Below are 27,766 nucleotides of genomic sequence, written 5' to 3'. Positions count from 1 at the left end.
ACTGCACTCCAGCCTGGATGACAGAGTGAGACTCTGTCTCTAAAATATTAAATAAATAAATAATGAAAGAATTAGCCAGGTGTGGTGGCACATACCTGTAGTCCCAGCTTCTTGGGAGGACCACCTGAGCCCCAGAGGTCAAGGCTGCAGTGAGTGGTGATCATGCCACTGCACTCCAGCCTGGATGAGAAGGTGAGACTCTGTCTCAAGAAATGAAAACAAAAACAAACTTATTTTATTAGATACCTAATCTATGTGACACTAATTACAAGTGAATCAAGATTTTTAAAAAAAAAATCGTGCTAACCACATTAACTTTCAGTGTAGTTTTATGACTATTACAAACCATCCAAATATATTCCTACTTATTCTTTACTAATTCGTATATTTAGCAAGTATTTATGGAGTGCCTGCCATGACAAAGGCCCTATGCTAAGCCTAACACATATACAAATTGTAGCTGTTCCTCAAGACCCTGCTTAAACTCCTCTATAAATCCTTTCCAGTTCAAATCAAAAGGCTAAATAAACAGTCATTTTTTAAACATGAGATCTCAGAGAGGAAACTGAAGTACATGATGTGTTAACTCGAAGATGGATTAGATGTTATAACTCTTCACACACTTCTGCAGCATAATCATTCATAGAACTGTGTTCTTTTAATTGGCTCCTGTGATTTTCAGGGACTCCAAGGGTGGGAAACACAGGGAGATAAAGATCATGCTGTTTCACTTGATGTGCTAAAATGGTTCTTTTGAGATAATACTCCTGTGGCATTTAGCTCAGCTTGCTCAGTGCCTGGCTCATGCTTGGTGCTCTGGAAATGTTACCTACTTTGCACATTCTGTTGTTATAGCAGTTGTTGTTCCTCCGCCTTTTACTGGTATGTCATTTTCATTAATTTGTAAACTTCTAGGAAAGGTACTTAATTTCATTATCTTATAAGAGGTATAGGAGCTACCTGGTTGAATTATTTGCTGCTGATTTTAAGGTTGCTTTAAGGTTCAGTAGGCAGGGTAGGGAAGATTAGCATACAAATTTTATTTAACAAATTGTTTGTTAAAACAGTACTTATTATATGTTTGGTGCTGTCCTAAGCACTTTGTAAATATTAATTTAACTCATAATTCTATGAAATAGTTACTTTTATTATCACATTTTATAGAAGAGGGTCCTGGGACACAGAGAGGTTAAGTAAGTTTACCAAAGACACACAGATAGTTACTAGCAAAGCTAGTATTCAAATACGGTCAAAGGCTGGGCACGGTAGATCATGCCTGTAATCCCAGCACTTTGGGAGACCAAGGTGGGTGGATCACCTGAGGTCAGGAGTTCGAGACCAGCTTGACCAACATAGTGAAACCCTGTCTCTACTAAATACAAAAAAAAAAAATTGGCCGAGCGTGGTGGCACATGCCTGTGCCCATAATCCCAGCTACTTGAGAGGCTGAGGCAGGCGAATCACTTGAACCTGGGAGGTGGAGGTTGCAGTGAGCAAAGACTGCACCATTGCACTCCAGCCTGGGCAGCGAGAGTAAACTGCATTTCAAAAACAAACAAGGCCGGGCACGGTGGCTCATGCCTGTAATCCTAGCAGTTTGGGAGGCTGAGGCGGGTGGATCACCAGGTCAGGAGATTGAGACCATTCTGGCCAACATGGTGAAACCCCATCTCTACTAAAAACACAAAAATTAGCTGGGCATGGTAGCGCGCACCTGTAGCCCCAGCTACTCGGGAGGCTGAGGCAGGAGAATTGCTTGAACCCAGGAGGTGAAGTTTGCAGTGAGTCGTGATTGCACCACTGCACTCCAGCCTGGTGACAGAGCGAGACTCTGTCTCAGAAACAAACAGAAATACTGTTGGTCTTGCAATTAAGCATTATTCAAGGTTGAATGTGCATGATGGCATATAAAAAATACAGAGAATGTGCTATGGCATTTCAAAGAAGGTAATGGTCATGTTAATGTCTTATTGAGGGTTAAGGAAGTCTTCATGCTGGCCAGGCACAGTGGCTCACGCCTATAATCAATCACAGCACTTTGGGAGGCTGAGTCGGGTAGATCACAAGGTCAGGAGTTTCAGACCAGCTTGGCCAATATGGTGAAACCCTGTCTCTACTAAAAATACAAAAATTAGCTGGGCATGGTGGCATGTGCCTGAAGTCCCAGCTACTTAGGAGACTGAGGCAGAAGAATTGCTTGAACCTGGGAGGCAGAGGTTGTAGTGAGCCGAGATGGTGCCACTGCACTCCAGCCTGGGCGACAGAGGGAGACTCCATCTCAAAAAAAAAAAGTCTTCATGCTGGAATTGGCATTTTCAGGGGATGACTTTTTCAGGTGCTTGGATATGGGAGAAGAAAAGGGAAGCTAGGCCAGGTGTGATGGCTCACGTGTGTGATCCCATCACTTTGGAAGACCGAGGTGGGTAGGTCGCTTGAGGTCAGGAGTTTGAGACCAGCCTAGCCAACATGGTCAAACTCTGTCTCTACTAAAAATACAAAGAATTAGCCCAGCGTGGTGGCGGGCACCTGTAGTCCCAGCTACTTGGGAGGCTGAGGAAGGAGAATCATGTGAACTCAGGAGGCAGAGGCAGCAGTGAGCCAGAACCACACCACTGCACTCCAGCCTGGCCAACAGAGCAAGACTCTGTCTCAAAAACAAACCCAAAAAGAAAATAGTAATGCAAAGCCTCAGGGATGGGAAATGGTAGGCCATCAGGAAGTAGTCCTGCATGTAAGCAGCATGTAAGGATACTATAGGAGGGAGGCAAGACAGGAGAGCTGATGTGGGGTTAGAGCATAGGATCCTTGAGATTCTGAATGGAAGACAAACTGGAGAAGATGTGACATAGAGCTGTGCTTTGATAAGTATGGAAGCGTCGTATGTGATGAATCAGAACTGATAGAGATTCCCTGTAGGAAAACCAGTTATAAGGTCATTATGTCCCGAGAAGAGGCAATTAGGCCTTGAAGTATGGTGAAGATAGGTATAGATACAAGAAACATTTCAGAATTTGAATTGACAGCAGAATAACACAACCAAAATGGATAGTCAAGTATTTATATCATTATATGACAACTGTAAGTTTATTTTATGGTCAGTAAGGTCCTTTGAATATCTTGGAAACTCTGCTCTTGTTGTAACTGAGCATTATTTTAAGAGAGAGAAAATATATTCATTTATCTCTAAAGAAATATGAAGTTTCTTTCATTGGACTTGTAATTTACATCCAAGGAAATGATTTCCTTTGAGGCCAGCTAATTTATTCAGAATGTCTGGATTGAAAATGTTTCTTAGTCTGCTTCGTGTAGACAAAATTAGAAACCACTTTAGCCTAATGATTCGGAAGAAATGATTTCTTTAAAATTGTGATCATCTCAGTTTCTTTCATGTGATACAAATGTAAATCGCAAATGAGAACCTAAATGTGTCTGTCAGTTGGCTTTGCTAAGCAAAAATCTTCTAGCTGACTCATCCTGTTTGCAGAAGAATTATTTCAAAGTAACCTTTGGAAAACCTGAGTAGAAGTGGTTTGGATTAGTGAGGTTGATAAATGTCAGTGTAAGAGGAGTATTCAGTTATAGTTTGGATACCTCTGGTGCTTTGCAAGAATTGTAACAAAGTAAAGCCAAGAGATGATGATGCCTTAGAGTTGTATCAATATAATACCTAGGAGTAAATTTAACCAAGGAAGTAAAAGACTTGTACCCTGAGAACTACAAAACATTGCTGAAAGTAATTAAAGATGTATATAAATGGAAAGATGTCCCATGGATTAGAAGACAATATTGTTAAGATGTCAAAACTAAAAGTGATCTACAGATTCATTGCAAGCCTTATCAAAATTTCAATGGCCTTTTTGCAGAAATGGAAAAGCCAATATTCAAATCAGCTGTAATCGTAAGGCGCCCTGAATAGCCCTTCGTGGATGTTCTTGAAAAAGAAGAACACAATTGGTGGATTTATACTTCTCAATTTTAAAACTTACCCTTACCTCACATTATATGTAAAAACTGACTCAAAACAATCAACCAACAAACTAAATGTAAGAGCTAAAACCGTAAAGCTGTTAGACGAAAACATAGGAGTAATTATTCACAACCTTAGATTTGGCATTGGATTCTTAGATATGACCCCAAAAGCACAAGCAACAAAAGAAAAAAATAGATGAATTGGATTTAATAAAAATTAGAAACTTTTGTGCATTCAAGGATATTATCAAGAAAATGAAAAGACAACCTATAAAACGGGAGAAGATATTTTCAGATCATATCTCTGATAAGGGTCTAGTATTGAGAATATGTAAATAATTACATATCAGCCAGGCGTGGTGGTGCATGCCTGTAATCCCAGCACTTTGGGAGGCTGAGGCAGGCAGATCACAAGGTCAGGAGATCGAGACCATCCTGGCTAACACGATGAAACCCCGTCTCTACTAAAAATACAAAAAGTTAGCCGGGCGTGGTGGTGGGCACCTGTCATCCCAGCTACTCAGGAGGCTGAAGCAGGAGAATGGCATGAACCCAGGAGGCAGAGCTTGCAGTGAGCCAAGATCACGCCACTGCACTCCAGCCTGGGAGACAGAGCGAGACTCTTGTCTCAAAAAAAAAAGAAAAAGAATTCTTTCATGTCAACAGCAAAGACAGCAAGGCAAAGTGGGTATGTACCTGTAGTTGCAGCTACTTGGGAGGATAAGTTGGGAAGATCAACGCCAGCCTGGATAACATAACATAACATAACATAACATAACATAACATAGCAACGTGGTGTCTAAAAAACAGACAGCCCAGTTAAAAAACGGGCAGGCCTGGCACGATGGCTCACACCTGTAATCCCAGCACTTTGAGAGGCTGAGGTGGGCGGATCACTTGAGGTCAGGAGTTTGGGACCAGCCTGACCAACATGGAGAAACCTCATTTCTACTAAAAATACTAAATTAGCTGTGTGTGGTGGTACATGCCTGTAATCTCAGCTACTCAGGAGGCTGAGGCAGGAGAATCGCTTGAACCCGGGAGGTGGAGATTGCAGTGAGCTGAGATAGTGCCACTGTACTCCAGCCTGGGCAACAAGAGTGAAACTCCATCTCAAAAAAAAAAAAAAAAAAGAAAAAAAAAAATGGTTAAAGGACTTGAATAGACATTTCAAAAAAGAATCACATGAAAAGATGCTTAACATCATTAGTCATTATGGGAATGCAAATCAAAAACACCAACTAGAATTATTTAAAAAAAAAAAAAAGAAAAAGAATGAGTGTTGGTGAAGATGTAGAAAAATTGGGACCCTTGTACATGGCTGGTTAGAAGTGTAAAATGTTCCAGCCACTATAAAAAAAACAGTTTGGCAGCTTCTCAAAAAGTTCAACATAGATTACTATATGACCGTGCAATTCTGTCCCCAAGTATATGCCCAAAAGAATTGAAAACAAGGTACTCCAATAAGTAAATGTATATACATGTTCATAATAGCACCATTACAAATAGATGAAAGTTAGAAACAGCTCCAATATCTATCAGCAGATGAATGGATAAGCAAATTGAGGTATATACATACAATGGAATATTTTTCCACCATAAAACAGAATGAAGTATTAATAAGTGCTACAATGTGGGTTAGCTTTCAAAATTTTATGCCAAGTGAAGAAGCCAGACACAGTTGTCACATGTAATATAGTTCTGTTTGTATGAAATATTCAGAACAGACATAGAGATGATGCAGATGGTGGTGGGGGGAAATGGGGCACTGTGGTACTGTTACTGGAAAGGGATCCAGATCTAAACCCCAAGAGAGGATTCTTGCATCTCGCGCAGCTGAGTCCAAGTGAAAACAAGTTTATTAGAAAGTAAAGGAATAGGCCGAGCGCGGTGGCTCATGCTTGTAATCTCAGCACTTTGGGAGGCTGAGGCGCGTGGATCACCACAGGTCAGTTCGAGACCCTCCTGGCCAACATGTTGAAACCTCATCTCTGCTAAAAATACAAAAAATATTAACTGGGTGTGGTTATAGGTGCCTGTAATTCCAGCTATTCGGGAGGCTGAAACAGGAGAATCGCTTGAACCTAGGAGGCAAGCAGGTTGCAGTGAGCTGAGATCATGCCATTGCGCTCCAGCCTGGGCAACGAGCGAAATTTCATCTCAAAAAAAAAAAAAAAAGACCAGGCTTGGTGGGTCATGCCTGTAATCCCAGCACTTTGGGAGGCCGAGGTGGGCAGATCACCTGAGGTCAGGAGTTCGAGAGCAGCCTGGCCAACATGGCAAAACCCTGTCTCTACTAAAAGTACAAAAATTAGCCGGGCATGGTGGCAGGCACCTGTAATCCCAGCCACTCAGGAGGTTGAGGAAGGAGAATTGCTTGAACCCGGGAGGCAGAGGTTGCAGTGTGCCGAGATCATGCCATTGCACTCCAGCCTGGGCGACAAGAGCGAGACTCCATCTCAAAAAAGGAATGAAAGAATGACTGCTCCATAGGCAGAGCAGTGTCAAGGGCTGCTTGGCTGAGTATACTTACGATATTTCTTGATTATATGCTAAACAAAGGGTTTTCTGGGAAAGGGGTGGGGAATTCCTGGAACTTAGGGTTCTTCCCCTTTTTAGACCATATAGGGTAACTTCCTGACATTGCCATGGCATTTGTAAACTGTCATGCATGGGTGGGAGTGTCTTTTAGCATGCTAATACATTATAATTAGTGTATAATGAGCAGTGAGGACCTCCAGTGGTCACTTTCATCACCATCTTGGTTTTGGCGGGTTTTGGCCAGCTTCTTTACACCATTGTTTTTATCAGTGGGGTCTTTGTGACCTGTATCTTGTGCTGACCTCCTATCATCCCGACTAAGAATGCCTAACCTCCTTGGATGCAGCCCAGCAGGTTTCAGCCTCATTTTACCCAGCCCCTGTTCAAGATGGAGTCAAACAACTCTGACAGCACTACAGCTTTTTTTCTTGGAGATGGAGTTTCCCTGTGTTGCCCAGGCTGGAGTGTAGTAGCGCAATCTTGGCTCACTGCAACATCCACCTCTTGGGGTCAAGTGATTCTCCTGCCTCAGCCTTCCGAGTAGCTGGAATTACAGGCACCCACCACCACACCCAGGTAATTTTTTTTGTAGTTTTCGTAGAGACGGGGTTTTACCATGTTGGCCAGGCTGGTCTCGAACTCCTGATCTCAAGTGATTCACCCACCTCGGCCTCCTAAAATGCTGGGATTACAGGCATGAGCCACCGGGCCTGGCCCGCAACACTACAACCTATAGGAGGAACCAGGGAGTAAAAATAAGTTTCGAATTAGATTTTTAAAGGCTTAATTTTAAAGGATTAGATCAGAAAGTTGGACAAATGGGATGACATGAAGGAAAAAATGGGAAATAAAAACAAATTATCATTAACCTAGCTGGGCTAGGTGGCATGTGTCTGTATAACCCCAGCTACTCAAGAGGCTGAGGTGGGAGGATCACCTGAGCCCAGGAGCTCGAATCCAGCCTGGACAACATAGTGAGATCCCTATCTCTTTAAAAAAAAAAAATGGTGTCGGCTGGGTGCGGTGGCTCATGCCTACAATCCCAGCACTTTGGGAGGCCGAGGCGGGCGGATCATGAGGTCAGGAGATCGAGACCTGGCTAACATGGTGAAATTCTGTCTCTACACAAATACAAAAGAAATAGCTGGGCATGGTAGCGGGCACTTGTAGTCCCAGCTACTTGGGAGGCTGAGGCAGTAGAATGGCATGAACCCAGGAGGCAGAGGTTGTAGTGAACCAAGATCGCACCACTGCACTCCAGCCTGGGCAACAGAGCGAGACTCCGTCTCAAATAAATAAATAAATAACAACAAATTATCATTAACCTGTTTCAGCCAGGGGCTGGAGTTTAACATCAAGGTGAGTTCTTACATATTACATGCAAAACAGTGGCCCATGAATTTTTTTTTTTTTTTTGGATTAGGTCAGAATTATGTTAAATCTTTTGAGAAGAATAAAGCAAAATATTAGTAACTAATTTCATTAAAGATCTTGAACATAAGTTAGTAAAATTAAGAAACAATGAATTTCATATGTTTTTAGAGAGAAGATTCACTCCTTTGGAAGTTGAATCTTCCCTCTAAATCTAAATCCCTCAGAGAATCTAGTATATAGGAGAAACTACAATTAGCTAAACTAATTTTAGCTACTTGAGTTCAGTGCAGCAATAAGACAAAAAATGAATGCAAAATGTGTTTTGTGCTTATTAGGTCATAGTACAAATCGCTTGTAAAATGTACAGGGAATTTTTGTATACGTTGATTTGTCAATGGTGACTGATTTTTTTTTTTTTTTTTACTTTGTTTCCTTATTTGGTGGCCCTTTGTGTTACTTTAATATGTAATATTCTGTTAGTTTTGTTTTTGAGAAGATGGAGTTGCTCCATGTCAGATAGAAAAATGCCCATTCTTGCAAGAAAAAGGTTCTGTCTTTGATTGCAGATGATGAAAGCCATGAACAAGTCCAATGAGCATGTCCTGGCAGGAGGTGCCTGCTTCAATGAAAAGGCAGACTCTCATCTTGTGTGTGTGCAGAATGATGACGGAAACTATCAGACCCAGGCTATCAGTATTCACAATCAGCCCAGAAAAGGTGAGCATTTGAGCTGGTTGAGATTATGATAATGGAAAATTATACTGGATTTGGACAGTTAGATACCTCAGTCCCCTAACACTCACTTTCTAGATAGGTGACCACAAACAAATTAATTAACCTTTCCAACCGTATTCTTCAGGATTATGTTGACTCCCCAAGTGGCCAGACTCAGAGTTGCAAATGGGATATCTGTTATTGAGGGAACTGTTTTGAAAATATGCCTTTAGGAGGGAGGGATAGTATTAGGAGAAAGACCTAATGTAAATGACAAGTTGATGGGTGCAGCAAACCAACATGGCATGTGTATACTTATGTAACAAACCTGTATGTTGTGCACATGTACCCTAGAACTTAAAGTATAATAATTTATAAAAAAAAGAAAGAAAATTTGCCCTTAGGATATTGACAGGGCCAGCACTGGCATTTGAAGGTGAGACTAGGCCCCATAATGAGAGTATGTTTAGGTAAATTTGAAGCTTGTTAGATGACCATTCCCACAGAATGCTAATTAATTGACAGGATTCTGAAGGAAGGTTCAGTGCTATTCAGAATGTGGTCTCCACACCCCAGATTCGCTAATCAAAATTTGCATTTTAATGAGATCTCTGTGTGATTCAAGTGCCCATTCGACTTTGAGAAGCATTGCTCAAGAGACATTACCTAAAGTGTTTTCTTAGGCTCTATGGTGTTAAAAACTGTTCACATGAAAATATAAGTCTTGTTTAATACATTTCATCTAAGAAACCCTGTGTTAGGCCAGCTGTGGTGGCTCATGCCTGTAATCCCAGCACTTTGGGAGGTCGAGGCAAGAGCATCATTTGAGCTAAGGAGTTCAAGACAAGCCTGGGCAACATAGCAAGACCCTGTCACTTAAAAAAAAAAAAAGAGCTGGGCATGGTGGCTCACACCTGTAATCTCAGCACTTTGGGAGGCTGAGGTAGGCGGATCACCTGAGGTCGAGAGTTCGAGACCAGCCTAAACAACATGGGGAAACCACATCTTTTGTATTTGTAAAAATACAAAAAAGTTGGCTAGGCGTCATGGCGCATGCCTGTAATCCCAGCTACTTGGGAGGCTGAGGCAGGAGAATCGCTTGAATCCGGGAGACAGAGGTTGCAGTGAGCCAAGATTGTACCATTGCACTCCAGCCTGGGCAACAAGAGTGAAACTCCGTCTCAAAAAAAAAAGAACAAACCCTGTGTGTTAAACAAGTTTAGACAGGCTTCTTTACTATAGGACTTTATAGATCCATTAACAAGCTGGTGTGTAATCTAATTTTTCAAAAGGAAGATAGCATCTAACTATTCCCAAGTTTATTTGAACCACAAGTCTTTTTTTCCTCAGTGTTTCTCTAAAGCCAGTGTTCCTTCGTATGTTTTGTGAAACACTTGTCTAGTAGGAATACAGTAGGTCACTGTCTTCAGTATGTATCTATATCTATATATAGATATGAAATATGATATATCTGTATCTATATACAACGAGAGAGAGAGAGAGAGACAGAGTCTCGCTCGCTCTGTCACCCAGGCTAGAGTGCAGTAGTGTGATCTCAGCTCACTGCAACCTCTGCCTCCTGGATTGAAGCGATTCTTTGCCTTGGCTTCCTGAGTAATCCTGGGATTACAGGCATGCATCACCACACCCAGCTAATTTTTATATTTTTAGTAGAGACAGGGTTTCACCATGTTGGTCTCGAACTCTTGGCTTCAAGTGAATCCATCTGTCTCAGCTTCAGTGCTGGGATTACAGGCATGAGCCACCACAGCCAGCCAATATATTTTTAAAATCAGTTATTCAGTAAATCTATAAAAGGTATTTAGCACAGGTATATTCAAATGCAGTATCCAAAATAAGGTAGGTGTTAAGGATACAATGCTCCTTATTAGTCATATTGTATCTAGAATATTCAAATAAGTTTTGTATATCATTAATGAAAATATAGTCATAAAACTAGAGGGTCTCCAGAGGATGATTCAATACCTGTGAGAAAGCTGGAGCCTAGGTCAAAGGAAGCCTTCTTGAATAAAGTATGAATGTGTAACCTGGAAAGGTAGAGATTAGAAGGGGATGAAAAAATAGCCGTCTCAATTCTTACGGTGTTTTATTATGTGGAAATAAGGCTGAACTTCTCTATTGCTACAAAAGGCCAGAGCCAGCACCAGTGGGTGAAAGTTACAGGGAGCCAGATTTGGGCTCAACTTGAGAGCAGTGTGTAACCTGGGAGTTATCCAGAGGTACAGTGGGTTGCCTTGTGTGATTGTTGGCTCCTGTCACTAGGAGTCTCTAAAAAAAGCTGATGACCACCTCTTAGAAATTTGTTGGGCCAGCCAGGTGCAGTGGCTCACGCCTGAAATCCCAGCACTGTGGGAGGCTGAGGCGGGCAGATCACAAGGTCAGGAAATCGAGACTTTCCTGGCTAACATGGTGAAACCCCGTCTCTACTAAAAATACAAAAAATTAGCAGGGCATGGTGGTGGGTGCCTATAGTCCCATCTATTCGGGAGGCTGAGGCAGGAGAATGGCATGAACCCAGGAGGCGGAGCTTGCAGTGAGCCAAGATCTCACCACTGCACTCCAGCCTGGGTGACAGAGCGAGACTCCATCTCAAAAAAAAAAAGAAAAAAGAAATATTATTGGGCCAGTGGGTAGGAAATTGGATTAGTCCAGTCCAGTTTAAGTAAGATCTGGAAAAATCAGGAAACAACAGTGAAGTTTCCATAAAGCTAAATGTAACTGTTGTTTTTTTTCCTTTTATGAAGAGATAGTGGTAATAAGAGTTTATCTTTTAAATGGATGCTTTTTAAAAAAAAATAACTCTACTTGGCAGACGAGATATTTGGCAGCCATATTTCCATCTCCAGAATATATTTGATCTAAAAAAATCTGAAAATCAATGGATTAGATTGGGGGTGGCAAACTTTTTTTATGAAGGGCCAGATGATAAATATTTTAGAGTTTGCAAGCCTGTGGTTTTTGTCAACCAGTATTCAGCTCTAGCATTATAGTGCAAAAACTGCCATAGACAGTAAGTAAATGAATGGACATGGCTGTGTTCCAATAAAATTTTGTTTACAAAAGCAGGCTGGAGGCCAAGCAGGCTATAGCTTGCCAACCCCTGACCTCAACCATTAAGACTCCTTTTCTTGTAAGATACTTGAATTCTTAATTAGAGGAAGAACAAAACAAAATGGAGGAGTATATCTTAAAACCTCTTTCCCAAAACTATTGTAAGCACCAGAATTATTGGTTACATGTTTATTGTGAAATATAGATTTGATTTTTTTTAAATTTTCTGTATGATGGTGGTTGGAATTCTCAACTTCTGAATATTTCATTATTGTTCTCAATCCCTCCAGCTTAGGGTCTGTCTTACTAAACTATTTCTATTGCTGTTTTAGTGACTGGTGCCAGTTTCTTTGTGTTCAGTGGCGCTCTGAAATCCTCTTCTGGATACCTTGCCAAGTCCAGTATTGTGGAAGGTAAGGAATGAATTTGTTCAGTCCTTATAATAAAGATTGAGCTTATGTACATAAAGGGAATCCTTTACACTTCTGCTGTAGATGTCTGACTCCTGTTTATTCAGTAGCATCTCTTCGGCAAATTAAAACTGCCATGAGAGTACTTAGTTCTCTAAAGAAAGGAGTCAGTGGCAGGGATACCATGTGACAATGACATTAAAACTAGGAGATGGCCTTTCAGAGCTCTGGGATAAGGTACCTGAGGACATGTAGTCTGAGTTCAAATGTATCATTGGGTGGAAACATTAATATGTAAGTGTGTAGATGAAAGTCAGTCTCTCCTGTCCACAAGAATGCTGTTGTCATTATTTGGAGTACAAAATGGGATGTGCTGGCTGCTAGTTTGCTATAATTAGACATGACAGACATGTTGACAAAAGTTAATTACACTAAAGGCTAATTGGCACACCATTTATTTTCTTTGTGGGTTATTCATTGTGTTTTGATCTGGTTACTCTTATTTCATAACAGCTGGCTTAAAACAACCATTTTATCGTGCTTGCTTATCCTCTAGATCAGGAATCTTGACAGGGCAATGCAGGGATGGCTTAACCCTGCTTCATGATGTTTGGAGTCTTAGTTGGGATGACTTGAAGTTCTCTGATGACTGGGAGCTAGAATTATATGAAGGTTTGTTCACACACACATCTGAGGCCTGGCCAGGGATGATTTAAAGACTAGGAGTGGTGACTGGCGTACTTCCCTGGGGACCCCTTCACATGGCTTGGTAGCCTTGGGATAGTTGGACTTCTTACATGGTGGTTCAGGACTCCAAACATGAATCTTCTAGCAAGAAGGTGGAAGCTGCATTGCCTTTTGTGACCCATCCTTTAAAGTTATATTGTGTCATTTCCACCATACTCTGGTGTTGGAAAAAGGGAGGGGAATTAGACTTCACTTCTACATGGGAGAATGGGAAGATAGCATTGTAGAAAAATAAGATGGGAGATATGGCCATCTATGGAAAATGTAGTCTGCCTCACATGATGACAGGTTTTCATTATTACAGTAGCTCACTCCAAAGCTCTGTATAAAAACAGTCCTTTCTTAGGCTGGGTGCAATGGCTCATGCCTGTAATCCCAGCACTTTGGGAGGCCGAGGGGGGCAGATCACTTGAGGTCAGGAGTTCGAGACCAGCCTGGCCGACATGGTGAAACCCCATCTCAAGTAAAAATACAAAAAAAACAGCCCAGCGTGGTGGCACATGCCTGTAATCCCTGCTACTTGCGAGGCTGAGGCAGGAGAATCGCTTGAACCTGGGAAGCAGGGAAGCAAAGGTTGCAGTGAGCCGAGATCGCGCCATTGCACTCCAGCCTGGGCAACAGAGTGAGACTCTATCTTAAAAAAAAGAAAAAAGAAAAAAGGCCAGGCGTGGTGGCTCACACCTATAATCCCAGCACTTTGGGAGGCTGAGGTGGGCAGATCACGAGTTCAGGAGATTGAGACCATCCTGGCTAACACGGTGAAACCCCGTCTCTACTAAAAATACAAAAAGCTAGCCGGGCGTGGTGGCGGGTGCCTGTAGTCCCAGCTACTCCGGAGGCTGAGGCAGGAGAATGGTGTGAACCTGGGAGGCGGAGCTTGCAGTGAGCTGAGATCGCAACACTGCGCTCCAGCCTGGGCGACAGAGCGAGACTCTGTCTCGGGAAAGAAAAAAGGTCCTTTCTTAGGGCTGGATTCCAGTGTGTTGATTGAAATACATAAATAATCTTACATATATTTATAGATACTGGCTTTGGTCTTCTTTTGGTAAATTTAATAAAACAGTGAAACACAGAGTGCACTATTTTACAACTAAAATTTACAACTCTGACTACAAAACAGAAACATGTTAATAAATTGTTACAAAATCTAAGAGGTTTTTGGGGTCTTTTTTTTTTTTTTTTTTTTTTGAGATGGAGTCTTACTTATAGCCCAGGCTGGAGTACAGTGGTACAATCTTGGCTCATTGCAACTTCTACCTCAAGTGATTCTCCTGTCTCAGCCTCCTGAGTAGCTGAAATAACAGTTGTGCACCAACACGCCCAGCTAATTTTTTTGTATTTTTAGTAGAGACAGGGTTCTACCATGTTGGTCAGGCTAGTGTAGAGCTCCTGACCTCAAATGATCCACCAGGCTCAGCCTCCCAAAGTGCTGGGATTACAGGCGTGAGCCACCGTACCCAGCCTAAGAAAGGACTGTTTTCTTAAAATCTAGGAGTTAAGTCATTTGGTCTAAAGCAACTAGTTAAAGCCTATATGATCAAGTGTTGACTATAGTTGAAATTGTGACTTCACAAGGTGATCTTAAAATACCCCTTAAATGTTGTTAAATGATAAAATGAACTGGGCATGGTGGCATATGCCTATAGTACCAGCTACTTGGGAGGCTGAAGTGGGAGGACCCTGTGAGGCCAGGAGCTTGAGGCTGCAGTGCACTATGATTGTCCCTGTGAAGAGCCACTGTGCTCCAACCTGTGCAGTCGTTTCTTTAAAAAAAAAAAAAAAAAAAAAAAAAAAGAGGATACATTGACCTGACACAGATCCTTACCAATTCAAAGCAGTGTGTTTAAAAATTATGTGTTTATGTGTCTGGGTTGGTAATTTCTTGGGTCTTGCATTTCATTTGTGTGTTTCAGTGGAGCAATTGGCTGCCTGTTTATGAAATTTTTATTGAGACTCTTTAGAAATTATTTCATTGTGTGTCAATGAAGCAGAGTAATTGCTCAGCATGTGACAACTTTTACTCTCAATTTCAGTGTTTGCCTTCAACTCAGGTAGGTAGCAGCTGAAAAAGTAACCATCTGTTGGTTATCTGGTAGCCCATATGAAACTCTGTGGTAGGTTTGCCTTATTTGCTAGTCAATAAATGGATTTATCTCCAAGCCCACTACTATAATTTATTCAGTGATTTATTTAGAAACATTTATTGGGCATTCACTCTATGCCAGGCAGTCATAGTAAGGTGAGAGAGATGGAGATGCAAACAAATAAATATGATCAGAGGATGATAAATGCAGGAGTGAAAATAGGAACAAAATGTTCAGTGTGTCCAGAAGAAGGTGACTGTGTTTAAGTTTTCCCCTTAAGTAGTCTCAGGAGAAATTCTTAGTTGTGTCTGAAGTGAAATCAACTTAGTTGTGTTGGAAGTGAAATCAACTAGCAAGTGTTTTAATCTTGGCATTGCTTTTCACACTTTCAGTAAGAGGTTCAGCTCAAAGAGCAAACCTCTGTATCAGTCAGCTTTGGAAAGCAGAGCAAAGATTTACATTAAACTTGGAGGGATTTGCTAGATGCCAGGTGCTGTGTTTCATTTGCCTCTCCTTTGGCTTTGTGCTGATTGCTAGATGGCGTTATGGTCCAGATTACCGCAGAGAACATGGATTCCTTGAGGCAGGCACTGCGAGAGATGAAGGACTTCACCATCACCTGTGGGAAGGCGGATGCAGAGGATCCCCAGGAGCACATCCACATCCAGTGGGTGGATGATGACAAGAACGTTAGCAAGGGGTAAATGCAGTACATGTCCCTCCTTGTGGCTTTTAGTTATAGGTTAGGCTCTGGGTTTTGTCTGCTGTCTACATTGGTGTTTTATAGCTTTACTGAAAGCCCTGCCTAAGAAAGACTGCTTTGTATGCTTAACATAGAATTTTAAATTTCTGGTTTTGTAAGTTAGTTTCTGAAAGAGTTTCTGTATGTATTTTTGAGAGGAATATAAGTAGAGGGGTTGATGAAACAAGAGTCCCTCTGTAGTTATTGAGATAACAGTAATACCTGAGCCTTTTAAGATTTACAACACATTTTTGCCAACATTGTTTTGTTTGATATAATAACAGGTGTTAACATTTCCATTCTATAAATGAGTAAACAAGTACCAAAAGGCTAAGTGACTTTTCAGGTCTACAAAGCTAGGAAGTGATAAGACTAGCTCTTAAAACCACCTTCTTGGGCTTCAAATTCTATATTCTTTCTCAGTGTTCGACAACTCTCTTCTAATGGTTCAAACCAAAACCCTGGAGACGTCTTTGACACTTTTCTTTCCCCTCACCCTTTTCTTTTTCTCATACCCAGACATTCAGGGACAGGCTGGAAAACATTGCATTTATACATTACAAACTGAACTTTGTATCCTTTCTCAAAGGATTCTACACAACGAAGGGTGCTCTTGTTGTTGTTTTTTTTTTTTAACATTGCTATTTGATGAGTTAGAAATTAAACTTAAATTCAAGTAATTTTGACTAAATGAAGTGAATGCCTGATATTGAAGTTTAAGTTAGATTCGACTTTTAATACATAGAGATTTGGCCTGGTGTGGTGGCTCACGCCTGTAATCCCAGCACTTTGGGAGGCCAAGGCAGGTGGATCACCTGAGGTCAGGAGTTCAAGACCAGCCTGACCAACATGGAGAAACTCCGTCTCTACTAAAAATACAAAATTAGCTGGGCATAGTGGCACATGCCTGTAATCCCAGCTACTCAGGAGGCTGAGGCAGGAGACTCACTTGAACTGGGAGGCAGAGGTTTTGGTGAGCTGAGATCACGCCATTGCACTCCGGCCTAGGCAACAAGAGCAAAACTCTGTTTCAAGAAAAAAAAAAAAAACACATAGCGATTCAAGAACATAAACAGGTTTGAAAATTGTTAGGGAAAGTTTAGAATCTTTGTGCCAATTATTTTGAATCCTAATCAGAATGAATGTGTATCTCCACATATTTATACTTGTTGTATTTCAGGGAGGAAATGACTGTCAGAAGTGGCCTTTCTGTTTAGGAATCTAGGAGTGATAATTTAGCACTAAAGGGAATGTGTTATGACAGATACATAGATACTTGTTTATACCAGCACTGTCATAATTAGCAACTTGGTCAAATAATTCCCTTTTTTTTTTTTTCTTGGAGACAGAGTCTCACTCTGTAGCCCAGGCTGGAGTACAGTGGTGCGAGCTCGGCTCACTGCAACCTCCGCCTCCCAGGTTCAAGTGATTCTCATGCCTCAGCCTGCCCAGTAGCTGGGATTATAGGCGTGTACCACTATTGGCCAGCTAATTTTTTGTATTTTTAGTAGAGGTGGGGTTTTGCCATGTTGCTGATGCTGGTCTCGAACTCCTGAGCTCACACAGTCCTCCCACCTCAGCCTCCCAAAGTGCTGGGATTACAGGTGTGAGCCACCATGCCCAGCAAATGATTCTTAATAAATATTTATTAGACTCCTAAGTTCCAAGCAGTGGATCAGTAATGGGAATATAAGCACATAGAGGTGAATATATCATATTCCCTCCCCTTCAGAAGTTCATTTGTAAGTCAGGTATGCAAACATGAAGAATATATCATGACGAGTATCATTACAGAGTCAGGAGCAGAGTGAAAACAAGATTGAGTGAGTGACCATGCATTCACTGAAAGAAGGAATACTGGAAGAAGAGCAGGTTTGATTAATCAATTTCTTTACGTTAAAGAGAACTAGCTCCTGGAAAAATGATTCCTTTTTGCATGTGTGTTCTTTGAATTATTGCAGTGCATAGATCCTTTCCCAAGAGCTCAGTTCACGTCCATTTTTATACAGTGGCTGCTTCTTGCTGTGATGTGCGGCACAGGTGTGTTCAGCAGGGTGCCCAGTGGGATTAGCAGGAAGACTTCTGCAGCAAAATGTGATAGGAAAAAAGGCTTTTCTAACTTCAAGAGCTGCTTTTATCTTTCCTTTGCCTCTATTTTAGTGTCGTAAGTCCTATAGATGGGAAGTCCATGGAGACTATAACGAATGTGAAGATATTCCATGGATCAGAATATAAAGCAAATGGAAAAGTCATCAGATGGACAGAGGTAAGGAAATGAAACTTGGCATACTTGACCCACTTTGAGCACAACTTTTTGCTAGGCCAAGAGCCACATTCTGGGTTGACTCTGTAGGATAAGAAAAAAATATCTCTGAGAAAAATCTTTCTCGTTTATACTCCAATTCCCCCTGGTCTATCTGAAATTACCAGGAAGAAATGCTGCCAGTTGCAGCCTGCACCCGTCTGATGTATCCTCCTTCCTGTGAACTAACTTTTAGAGATTTCTTTGCATTGGAACTCAAGAAAAGTACATCTCTGAATGGTACATTCCATCTTTGCTGTATTCTTCAGAAAGCTGGGTCAGTTATTCTGCACTTACAAACTATCTTAGATAACATGATGGTCTTTAAAAAATAGACTTATTTCACTAATAAGAAAACTAGGCCAGGCACAGTGGCTCACACCTGTAATCCCAGCATTTTGGGAGGCTGAGGTAGGTGGATCACTTGAGGTCAGGAATTCAAGACCAGCCTGGGCCGGGCGCGGTGGCTCAAGCCTGTAATCCCAGCACTTTGGGAGGCCGAGACGGGCGGATCACGAGGTCAGGAGATCGAGACCATCCTGGCTAACACAGTGAAACCCCGTCTCTACTAAAAAATACAAAAAAATAGCCGGGCGAGGTGGCGGGCGCCTGTAGTCCCAGCTACTCGGGAGGCTGAGGCAGGAGAATGGCGCAAACCCGGGAGGCGGAGCTTGCAGTGAGCTGAGATCCAGCCACTGCACTCCAGCCTGGGCGACAGAGCCAGACTCCGTCTCAAAAAAAAAAAAAAAGACCAGCCTGGGTAACATGGTGAAACCCCATACCCACTAAAAATACAAAAATTAGCTGAGGCGTGGTGGTGCATGTGTGTAGTCCCAGCTGCTTGAGAGGCTGAGGCATGGGAATTGCTTGAACCCGGGAGGCAGAGGTTACAGTGAGCCGAGATCATGCCACTGCCCTCCATCCAGCCTGGGCAACGGAGCAAGACTCTGTCTCAAAAAAAAAAAAAAAAAAAAAAAAAAAACTAGGCCAGGCGTGGTGGCTCATGCTTGTAATCCAGCACTTTGGGAGGCCAAGGTGAGCAGATCACCTGAGGTCAGGAGTTTGAGACCAGCCTGACCAACATGGAGAAACCCCATCTCTACTAAAAATAAAAATTAGCCGGGAGTGGTGGTGCATGCCTGTAATCCCAGCTACTCAGGAGGCTGAGGCGGGAGAATTGCTTGAACCTGGGAGGCAGTGGTTGTGGTGAGCTGAGGTCGTGCCATTGCACTGCAGCCTGGGCAACAAGAACCAAACTCCGTCTCCAATAACAAACAAAAAAACAAAACTAAAGCTCAGAGACTAATTAACTTGCTCAAGATTACAAGCCAAATAAATAATGGTAAAATCCTGATTAAAATCCAGATCTGGCCAACTCCTAAGCTCTTTCCCACTGTATTAATTTGTTCCTTGAAAGCTGTATTAAAAGCTCACCTGCAAATGAGAGGAGCCAGGGCAGTGACCCCTTTTTGTATGTACATATCATATAGACCAGAAAGTTTATTCTCTTCATCCCCAAGAGGTCTGAGTAAAAAAAAAAATTTGAAAAAAATTAAAAAAGTTCTCAGTGAGTAAACAGGTAGATCTTAGATTCCTTTATTACTTTGGAACCTCATGTATGCTCATTTGTAAAGGATTAAATTATAAGATCTCTAGGATTCTTTTCAGCTTTGAAACTCTTACATTTAAAAAAAAAATTCTGTGACTTCTAGCTTTTCCATTTCACACAAAAGGAAACAGACCCAGGGTTGTTAAGTCTCTTACTCAAGTTCATATGGCTGGTTCCTGATAGCAGAGAGGAGACCTGGTTCTCCAGTTCTGAGCAGCGGTCCTAAGGGACTCATCCTGCATAACAGTCTCCTTGATTTCATATGCAGCCAAGGGATTTTAGTTGCTTGCTATGTAATGATTTGTCCCTTTGACACATTTTGAGCAGCGCAGAGTCTGGAACGTGTAAAACACTTTATGGCTTACAAAGCAGTTTGACCTCTGTTCCCTCCTTTTTGCTCCCCAGTAGCAGTGAGGTAGGCAAGCTACCCATCCTAAGATGCAAATGAGAAAACAGGCTCAGACAGGTCATGTGACTGTAACTTTGTGACTAATGTTGGTTAACCTGAGCAGGGGCCAGCGCTCAGGTCTCCTGACTCCCACTCTGTCACTTCATGCCACCACTCTCCAATGCATCCAGGTACAGGGCTTCGGAGCTGCCTCCTTTGTAGTCCTCTCAGTGTAAGCTCCTTATGGAGCAATAAGCTAGGAGTAGCTATATGGAAACATCATGTATTTGCATTTCTGTATCTTTTATATTTTTGCCTTTTTTTTTTTTTTTTTTTTGAGACGGAGTCTCTTGCTCTTGTTGCCCAGGCTGGAGTGCAATGGTATTGATCTCGGCTCACTGCAACCTCTGCCTCCTGGGTTCAGGCGATCCTCCTGCCTCAGCCTCCTGAGTAGCTGGGACTACAGGCATGTGCCACCACACCCGGCTAACTTTTGTATTTTTAGTAGAGAGAGGGTTTCACCGTGTTGGCCAGGCTGGTCTCAAACTCCTGACCTTGTGATCCACCCACCTCAGCCTCCCAAAGTACTGGGATTACAGGTGTGAGCCACCGTGCCTGGCCTTATATTTTGCCTTTATATAGTTTTATCTTCACAATAACCAGAGAAGTCAGGTGCTTTCCACTTTACAGAGGCAAATTAATTTTTTTGTTTGTTTGTTTTTGAGACGGAGTCTCACTCTGTCACCCAGGCTGGAGTGCAGTGGTGCGATCTTGGCTCCCTGCAAGCTCCACCTCCCAGGTTCACACCATTCTCCTGCTTCAGCCTCCCGAGCAGCTGGGACCATAGGCGCCTGCAACCACATCTGGCTTTTTTTTTTTTTGTATTTTTAGTAGAGATGGGGTTTCACCGTGTTAGCTGGGATGGTCTCGATCTCCTGACCTCGTGATCCGCCAGCCTTGGCCTCCCAAAGTGCTGGGATTACAGGCGTAAGCCACCGCGCCCACCCAAGGCAAATTAATTATTAAGAAGTCAGCAGCCCAGCCAGCATGCTGAAACCCCGTCTCCACTAAAAATACAAAAATTGTCTGGCTTGGTGGCAGGCTCCTGTAATCCTAGCTACTTGGGAAGCTGAGGCAGGAGAATTGCTTGAACCTGGGAGGCAGAGGTTGCAGTGAGCCAAGATCGCGCCATTGCACTCTAGCCTGGGCAATAGAGCAAGACTCTATCTCAAAAAAAAAAAGAAAAGAAAAAAAAGAAGTCCTTTGGACCAGGTGCAGTGGCTCACACCTGTAATCCTAGCACTTTGGGAGGCTGAGGCAGGGGCATCACCTGAGGTCAGGAGTTTGAGACTAACCTGGCCAACATAGTAAAACCCCGTCTCCACTAAAAATACGAAAATTAGCTGGGTGTGGTGGTGCGCACTTGTTGTCCCAGTTACTCGGGAGGCTGAGGCAGGAGAATTGCTGGAACCTGGGAGGTGGAGGTTGCAATGAGCCGAGATCATGCCACTGCACTCCAGCCTGGGTAGTGGGCAACAGAGTGAGACTCCATCTCAAAAAAAATAAAGTAAGTCCTTTGGGCCAGGTACAGTGGTTCATGCCTGTAATTCCAGCTCTTTGGGAGGCCAAGGAGGACAGATCACCTGAGGTCAGGAGTTCGAGACCAGCCTGGCCAACATGGTGAAACCCCATCTCTACTAAAAATACAAAAATTAGCTGGGCATGGCAGCACATGCCTGTAATCCCAGCTGCTTGGGAGGCTGAAGCAGGAGAATCACTTGAATCCAGGAGGCAGAGGTTGCAGTGGGCAGAGGTCATGCCACTGCACTCCAGCCGGGTGACAGAGCGAGACTTTGTTTCAAAAAAAAAAAAAAGGTCCTCTAACTTCCTTTAGTCCTCTGACTAAGGGACTTGCTCATGACCCTTCCTCTATGGTGCTAGGACTTGGGTCATCAGTTCCACGTGTGTTCCGCTTCTGCCTGTGCACAGTGCAGTGCATGGCTCTGTGTGGGCATGCTGACACAGCTCCCGCCTCTGCAGTGGCAGGGCTGTGTGGTGGAAAAAGCTTGCAATAAAAGGCTCAGATGCAAGGCCGGGCGCGGTGGCTCACGCCTGTAATCCCAGCACTTTGGGAGGCCGAGGCGGGCGGATCACAAGGTCAGGAGATCGAGACCACGGTGAAACCCCGTCTCTACTAAAAATACAAAAAATTAGCCGGGCGCGGTGGCGGGCGCCTGTAGTCCCAGCTACTCAGGAGGCTGAGGCAGGAGAATGGCGTAAACCCAGGAGGCGGAGCTTGCAGTGAGCCGAGATCGCGCCACTGCACTCCAGCCTGGGCGACAGAGCGAGACTCCGTCTCAAAAAAAAAAAAAAAAAAAAAAAAAACGGCTCAGATGCTAGGCTCAGCCCAGCTCTTCCTCTGTTTCTTAAGTTCTTCTGTCCTCTTGAGCCAGTCAGTTCCCTTCTAAGAGTAATTGTAAAATAAAGCAGCTGGGTCACATCATCTATAAGAGCCATTCTCTTAGACTTAAGATCATTTTCTAGGTAAATTGTCCACATATAGGGATTACCTTTTAGTGGCATACAATGCAAAATGGAGGCCTTTTGTAGTTCTAAGAACGTGCCATTGCAACCATGGAGGCTTGCAGGGAGTTAGGCAGGCTTCTGCTGCCACTTTGTGGATACAGAGACGGAGAGACGGATTGTTTTTTTTTAGGTGGAAGACATAAATGCCTGACTTTTCCTGGCCCAGGGACTTTATGGTGTCCTGTTCCCGTCATGTCTTCTTGCAGATCTTGGAGAATCAGGGTGCTCATATACAGTGAGCTAATCTACTTCTCCCAAAATCTAGGTATAAGTTTAAAAGTCTCTCTTGTTTGGGGAACAGGTGTTTTTCCTAGAAAACGATGACCAGCACAATTGCCTCAGTGATCCTGCAGATCATAGTAGATTGACTGAGCATGTTGCCAAAGCTTTTTGCCTTGCTCTTTGTCCTCACCTGAAGCTCCTGAAGGAAGATGGAATGACCAAACTGGGACTACGTGTGACACTTGACTCAGATCAGGTACGATGTGTCTTCCGCAGCTTTTAAAGCTGGCCTCGGGCAACGTCTGTATTTCTGACATGCGAGTTTTTCTGCATCACCCTGGAGAGCTTAATTCTCCGACCTTCTGGCCTGACCAGATATAGTGTTCTGGCCCTCTCTTTAATAGTACTATACCCACATGTGATGCTTGGTCAGATTCTCTCAGAACCATTTGAACTGTGGCTTCTTTACCTGCATAGCTTACCAAGGAGCTGGTTTCCTTCTTAGTGTGGGGTAAAGAGGGGAACATGTGGTAGGACCTGCCAGTTCCTGCCTTGATGCTTACAAATTGCCAGACCTCTCTGTTCCCTCAACCCTTTAACTTCGAGTCACTTAGAACTTGGGTGTAGACTCAGCTTGATCACCCTTCGCCCTGAGTATTAATTCTGCCTAGCAAGCTGCTTCTGGCCTGAGTGCTTATGAGGAGAAACTGGTTCCCGAGCACAGGGTTGTGCCATTATCAGGGAATGATGAAAGGTTGTGTCTGGCCCCAGTTCCTGACTATTCATCAATCAACAAATATTTATTTTCGGCCGGGCGCGGTGGCTCAAGCCTGTAATCCCAGCACTTTGGGAGGCCGAGGCGGGCGGATCACGAGGTCAGGAGATCGAGGCCATCCTGGCTAACACGGTGAAACCCCGTCTCTACTAAAAAATACAAAAAACTAGCCGGGCGAGGTGGCGGCGCCTGTAGTCCCAGCTACTCGGGAGGCTGAGGCAGGAGAATGGCGTAAACCCGGGAGGCGGAGCTTGCAGTGAGCTGAGATCCGGCCACTGCACTCCAGCCTGGGCGACAGAGCCAGACTCTGTCTCAAAAAAAAAAAAAAAAACAAATATTTATTTTCTACTTAACGGCTTGCCCAATGCTATACTCATGAAGTATTCTGGTCCTGTCTCAAATGACATTGATAATTCGGCTGGAGGGAATTACCTCACGTAAAACAAAGAAAAAGCATTTTTCTGCTAAATATGTGAGCCTCTTGAGGGCAGGGCCCTGTTACATTCGTCTTTGGATCCCTGCATTTGTAGGTGCTCAGAAGATGGTGCATGAATGAACAGATGGATACAAGAACAAATATTCAGTTCCTACTATGTTAGGGAGCTATACATTGTACATTTCTCAATTTTCACAACCAAAGCTTATTAAGGTGTTATTTCTGATACTCCATATCTTTTTATGCACCTCTCCCCTTCACCAGAAAACTAAGACCATAACAGGTTAAGTGGCTTACCCAGTGCCTCATGATTGTCAAGTGGTCAGGAATAAACAACAGGATAAGTGACAATCCGGAAAAGAGGATAAATTTGTATTCACTGCCATATGTCTAGCCTATGGCCAAAAAGGACATCTCGTTTTCTGCTCAGCCTCCTTGCCCTCAGCCCTGGAGAGGCCTCTGTTCAGTAACCTCTCCTCCTTTTCTCTCTGTGGTATAGGTTGGCTATCAAGCAGGGAGCAATGGCCAGCCCCTTCCCTCGCAGTACATGAATGATCTGGACAGCGCCTTGGTGCCGGTGATCCATGGAGGGGCCTGCCAGCTCAGTGAGGGCCCTGTCGTCATGGAACTCATCTTTTATATTCTGGAAAACATCGCATAAACAGAGAAGACTTCATTTTTTTCTGTTCAGACTTGTTGCAACAGCAGTCATACCCAAATCATTTGCACTTTAAAACTGGAAGATTAAGCTTTTGTTAACACTATTAATGGGGTGGGGAATAGGGTGGGAGTGGGGGTTTGGGAGACGGGTGGGAAAGGGTGGTTGGGGGGACAGATGTTCCATAATTCTAAGTCTTCTATGCATTGTCCACCAAGAAGATCTGGGCAGCTTCTGTTCCTGCACAACAGTTATGCTATCCTCGCAGCTAATCCCCTTCTGTTACTGTTTAGACAAGAATTCTGCTCCTCTCTCAAGATTTACTTACGGTCATGTGCTCAGAAATGCTCAAATGGGTACAACCATCACCAAGGGTGGGATGGGGAGGGCAGAAGGGAAATAAAATATGAAGCATCCATTCTTGCACTCTTTGTACAGCATTGGTATAAAAAGGATAATTCCCCACTGATCTTGTCCCAGTTACATCACAGCTGTTTACCAAGTAGAAGTCACACTTAGATTTTTGTTTTTACCAGATTATTCATGGAAGTGAATCGAAGACTCAAGGGCTTAATCTACTCTTCTAGTTTCGGAAGGGCAACTCAGTGTAAATGTCATTTGGAGAGCAGAGCTGAGTTCAGGATTGCTGGAGATCTGCCTGTGTGGATGGCAGGCATTCAACTGGGTATTTCTGTGAATGCTGATGGAATACACCCAGGACGTTTTTAGTTATAAATACTGGAAGAATTTAAAAATGTATTTTATTGAGAAATAATTTAAACTTCTAGGAAAGTTGCAAGTACAAAAAAACCCATGCACACTACCCAGATTCCCCTCTTGTTCACTTATTAACATTTTGCCCCATTTGATTTGTCAGGGTTTCTCTCTGCCTTTCTCCTTCTCCATAAAAAATTGAGGCATTTGAAGTAAATTACATACATCATAGGCCTTTACTCCTAAATGCTTATTTCCTAAAAATAAGGACATTCTCTTATACAACTGTAGGACAGTTCTCTACTTCAAACATTGATTTGATACTTTAACCTGGCATCTGCCCAGTGATGTTCTTCGTAGCATTTTTTCTCTCCAGTAAACCTTCCAGTAGAGAATCAGACATGGCTATGACTGTCATGACTCGTCTTGATCTTTTATGTCATTGATATATATTTTTTTGAGACAGAGTCTTGCTCTGTCACCCAGGCTGGAGTGCAGTGGCGCAATCTCGGCTCACTGCAACCTCTGCCTCCCAGGTTGAAGCGATTCTCCTACCTCAGCCTCTGGAGTAGTTGGGATTACAGACGCCTGCCACCACCCCCAGATAATTTTTTTGTATTTTTAGTAGAGACAGGGTTTCACCATGTTGGCCAGGCCTGACCTCAAGTGATCCGCCATCCTCTGCCTCCCAAACTGCTAGGATTACAGGCGTGAGCCACCACGCTCAGCCTCATGGATATTTTTGGTAAATGCCCCCCCACCCCCACCCTTTCTTTTTTTTTTTTTAACAGAAAACAACTCAGTTTGATGTTTCCTTACATTTAGAATCGGGTTATGTGTTTTTGCCCAGAATGACTTGATATCCATCTGCCCCCTCATTGACAGTGGTAAATTTTGATCACTTGGTCAAGGTGTTATCCAGCTTCTCTGTATATCCCCCCACCTGGAACTTATAACCAGTATATATAGACTTTCAGACCATGCAAATATCTTGCCTATGAAAGTGTCCCCTTAAATTAGTATGCATTGATGTTCGTTACCTGCACTGATCTTTTACTATGATGTTTGCAAAATGATTTTCCAATTCTAGCGCATTCTTCAGCTTTACAGGTTGCACTTGGTAATCTACTATAAGCAGAAGCCCTTCCTTCCCAATTTATTTATTCATTTAATTATCATTATACACTCATAGACTGTTTTTTGTTTTGTTTTGAAACAGTGTCTCACTCTGTCATCCATGCTGGAATGCAGTGTCACAATCTTAGCTCACTGCAGCCTCAAACTTCTGGGCTCAAGCAGTCCACCCACCTTGGCCTCCCAAAGTGCTGGGATTACAGGCATGAGCCACCAAGCCTGGCCTTTTTCAGTGGTTCCAATTCATTATTTTGGTACACAAATGGTCTCAGCTTTAGCTAGACAAGAGACCCTTCAAGCTGGCTCCAACATCCTGGTGACAAGCTTTTTTTTTTTTTTTTTTTTTTTGAGCACTTCTTTTTTATTTCTATCCTAACAAGATGCTTCAGGCTTATCTTGTGGTGACCCTACCCTAGCCCTGGAATCAGCCATTTCTGCAAGGAGCTCTGGCTTCTTTTAATGGGAGTGGTATTAGAAACCAAAATCTGGTTTATCCATGATGTGTGATGCACTCTGACCTTTTTCTGTTTCATTAAAAAATTATTTTGGTCTTAGACCAAATGGATTCCACAACACACATTTTGAAAATACTGCTTTAGGGCAATGTACTCCATTGTTACTGGCATCTTCTGAAAGTCAAGGCTAAACTAGTTTTTCTGCAGTTATTAGTACAGCTCCAAGAATTCCCTGGAAACTAGCGCAGGCCTCTGGGACGGCGACAGGCTGCTCCCCAGTGGCTAGTGCTGGGTTTAGCATGAGGCAACAGCAGGCTGTGGAAACTTTCCATTTTCCAGGCTGGTCTGGAAAATGTCTGTGTAGGTTCATCCTGCTCTCTGAGGTGGGAGCTTATAGTCGACATCTGCCTCTCCAAAGGTTTTACCAATGGTGGCTGCACAGAACTCTTACTGTGACCTTTCCCACAGGCTCAGAGGTACTCAGAGCTTCTAAGGGGGAAGCTTAGCCCACACAGCAGTAGCTTATCAGGGCCAAGCCCTGGGAACCGCTACCTGCAAACCTGACAAGAACAGGAAGCACTTGTTAACAGGGGCAGCTTATTTTTGGTCTAATAGCCAGCTTTTTCTGAACATACCTCAAAAGTTTGGAACTTCGACAGGGACTGGTCCTGTTTTCCTGTGGTTTATCCTCCTGCTTGCCATAGTACTTACTTCTTCTGGCTCATTGCAAGCTTTTAAATTCTCCCACTAAGGATGAACTCTGGCCCAGATCCTTTCTCAGCGGCATCAAATGTCCTCTGTGTTTAGTAAAATCATTTGTGGAATTGGCCATAA

The 27,766-nt window shown here is 43.1% G+C and overlaps 1 protein-coding gene across 2 annotated transcripts in view; it reads left to right on the top strand.

Annotated features, from left to right (window-relative positions):
- LOC105495054 (zinc finger FYVE-type containing 9) overlaps positions 1-24,752 on the top strand; it is a 203,106-nt gene extending 178,354 nt beyond the window's left edge. For both annotated transcript variants that reach the window (XM_011764207.3, XM_011764205.3), the window contains 6 exons: positions 8,451-8,601; positions 12,003-12,083; positions 15,449-15,611; positions 17,814-17,919; positions 22,840-23,016; positions 24,471-24,752. In XM_011764207.3, the coding sequence (XP_011762509.2) occupies positions 8,451-8,601; positions 12,003-12,083; positions 15,449-15,611; positions 17,814-17,919; positions 22,840-23,016; positions 24,471-24,632 (840 nt within the window). In that variant the 3' untranslated portion in view covers positions 24,633-24,752. The remainder of the gene's footprint in view (positions 1-8,450; positions 8,602-12,002; positions 12,084-15,448; positions 15,612-17,813; positions 17,920-22,839; positions 23,017-24,470) is intronic.
- Positions 24,753-27,766: the final 3,014 nt, after the last annotated feature.

The sequence above is a fragment of the Macaca nemestrina genome, chromosome 1, assembly GCF_043159975.1.
Source record: "Macaca nemestrina isolate mMacNem1 chromosome 1, mMacNem.hap1, whole genome shotgun sequence".
Taxonomy (NCBI): domain Eukaryota; kingdom Metazoa; phylum Chordata; class Mammalia; order Primates; family Cercopithecidae; genus Macaca; species Macaca nemestrina.
The sequence above is the reverse complement of the archived record's forward strand: the minus strand, read 5'-3'. Positions and strand labels throughout refer to the sequence as shown.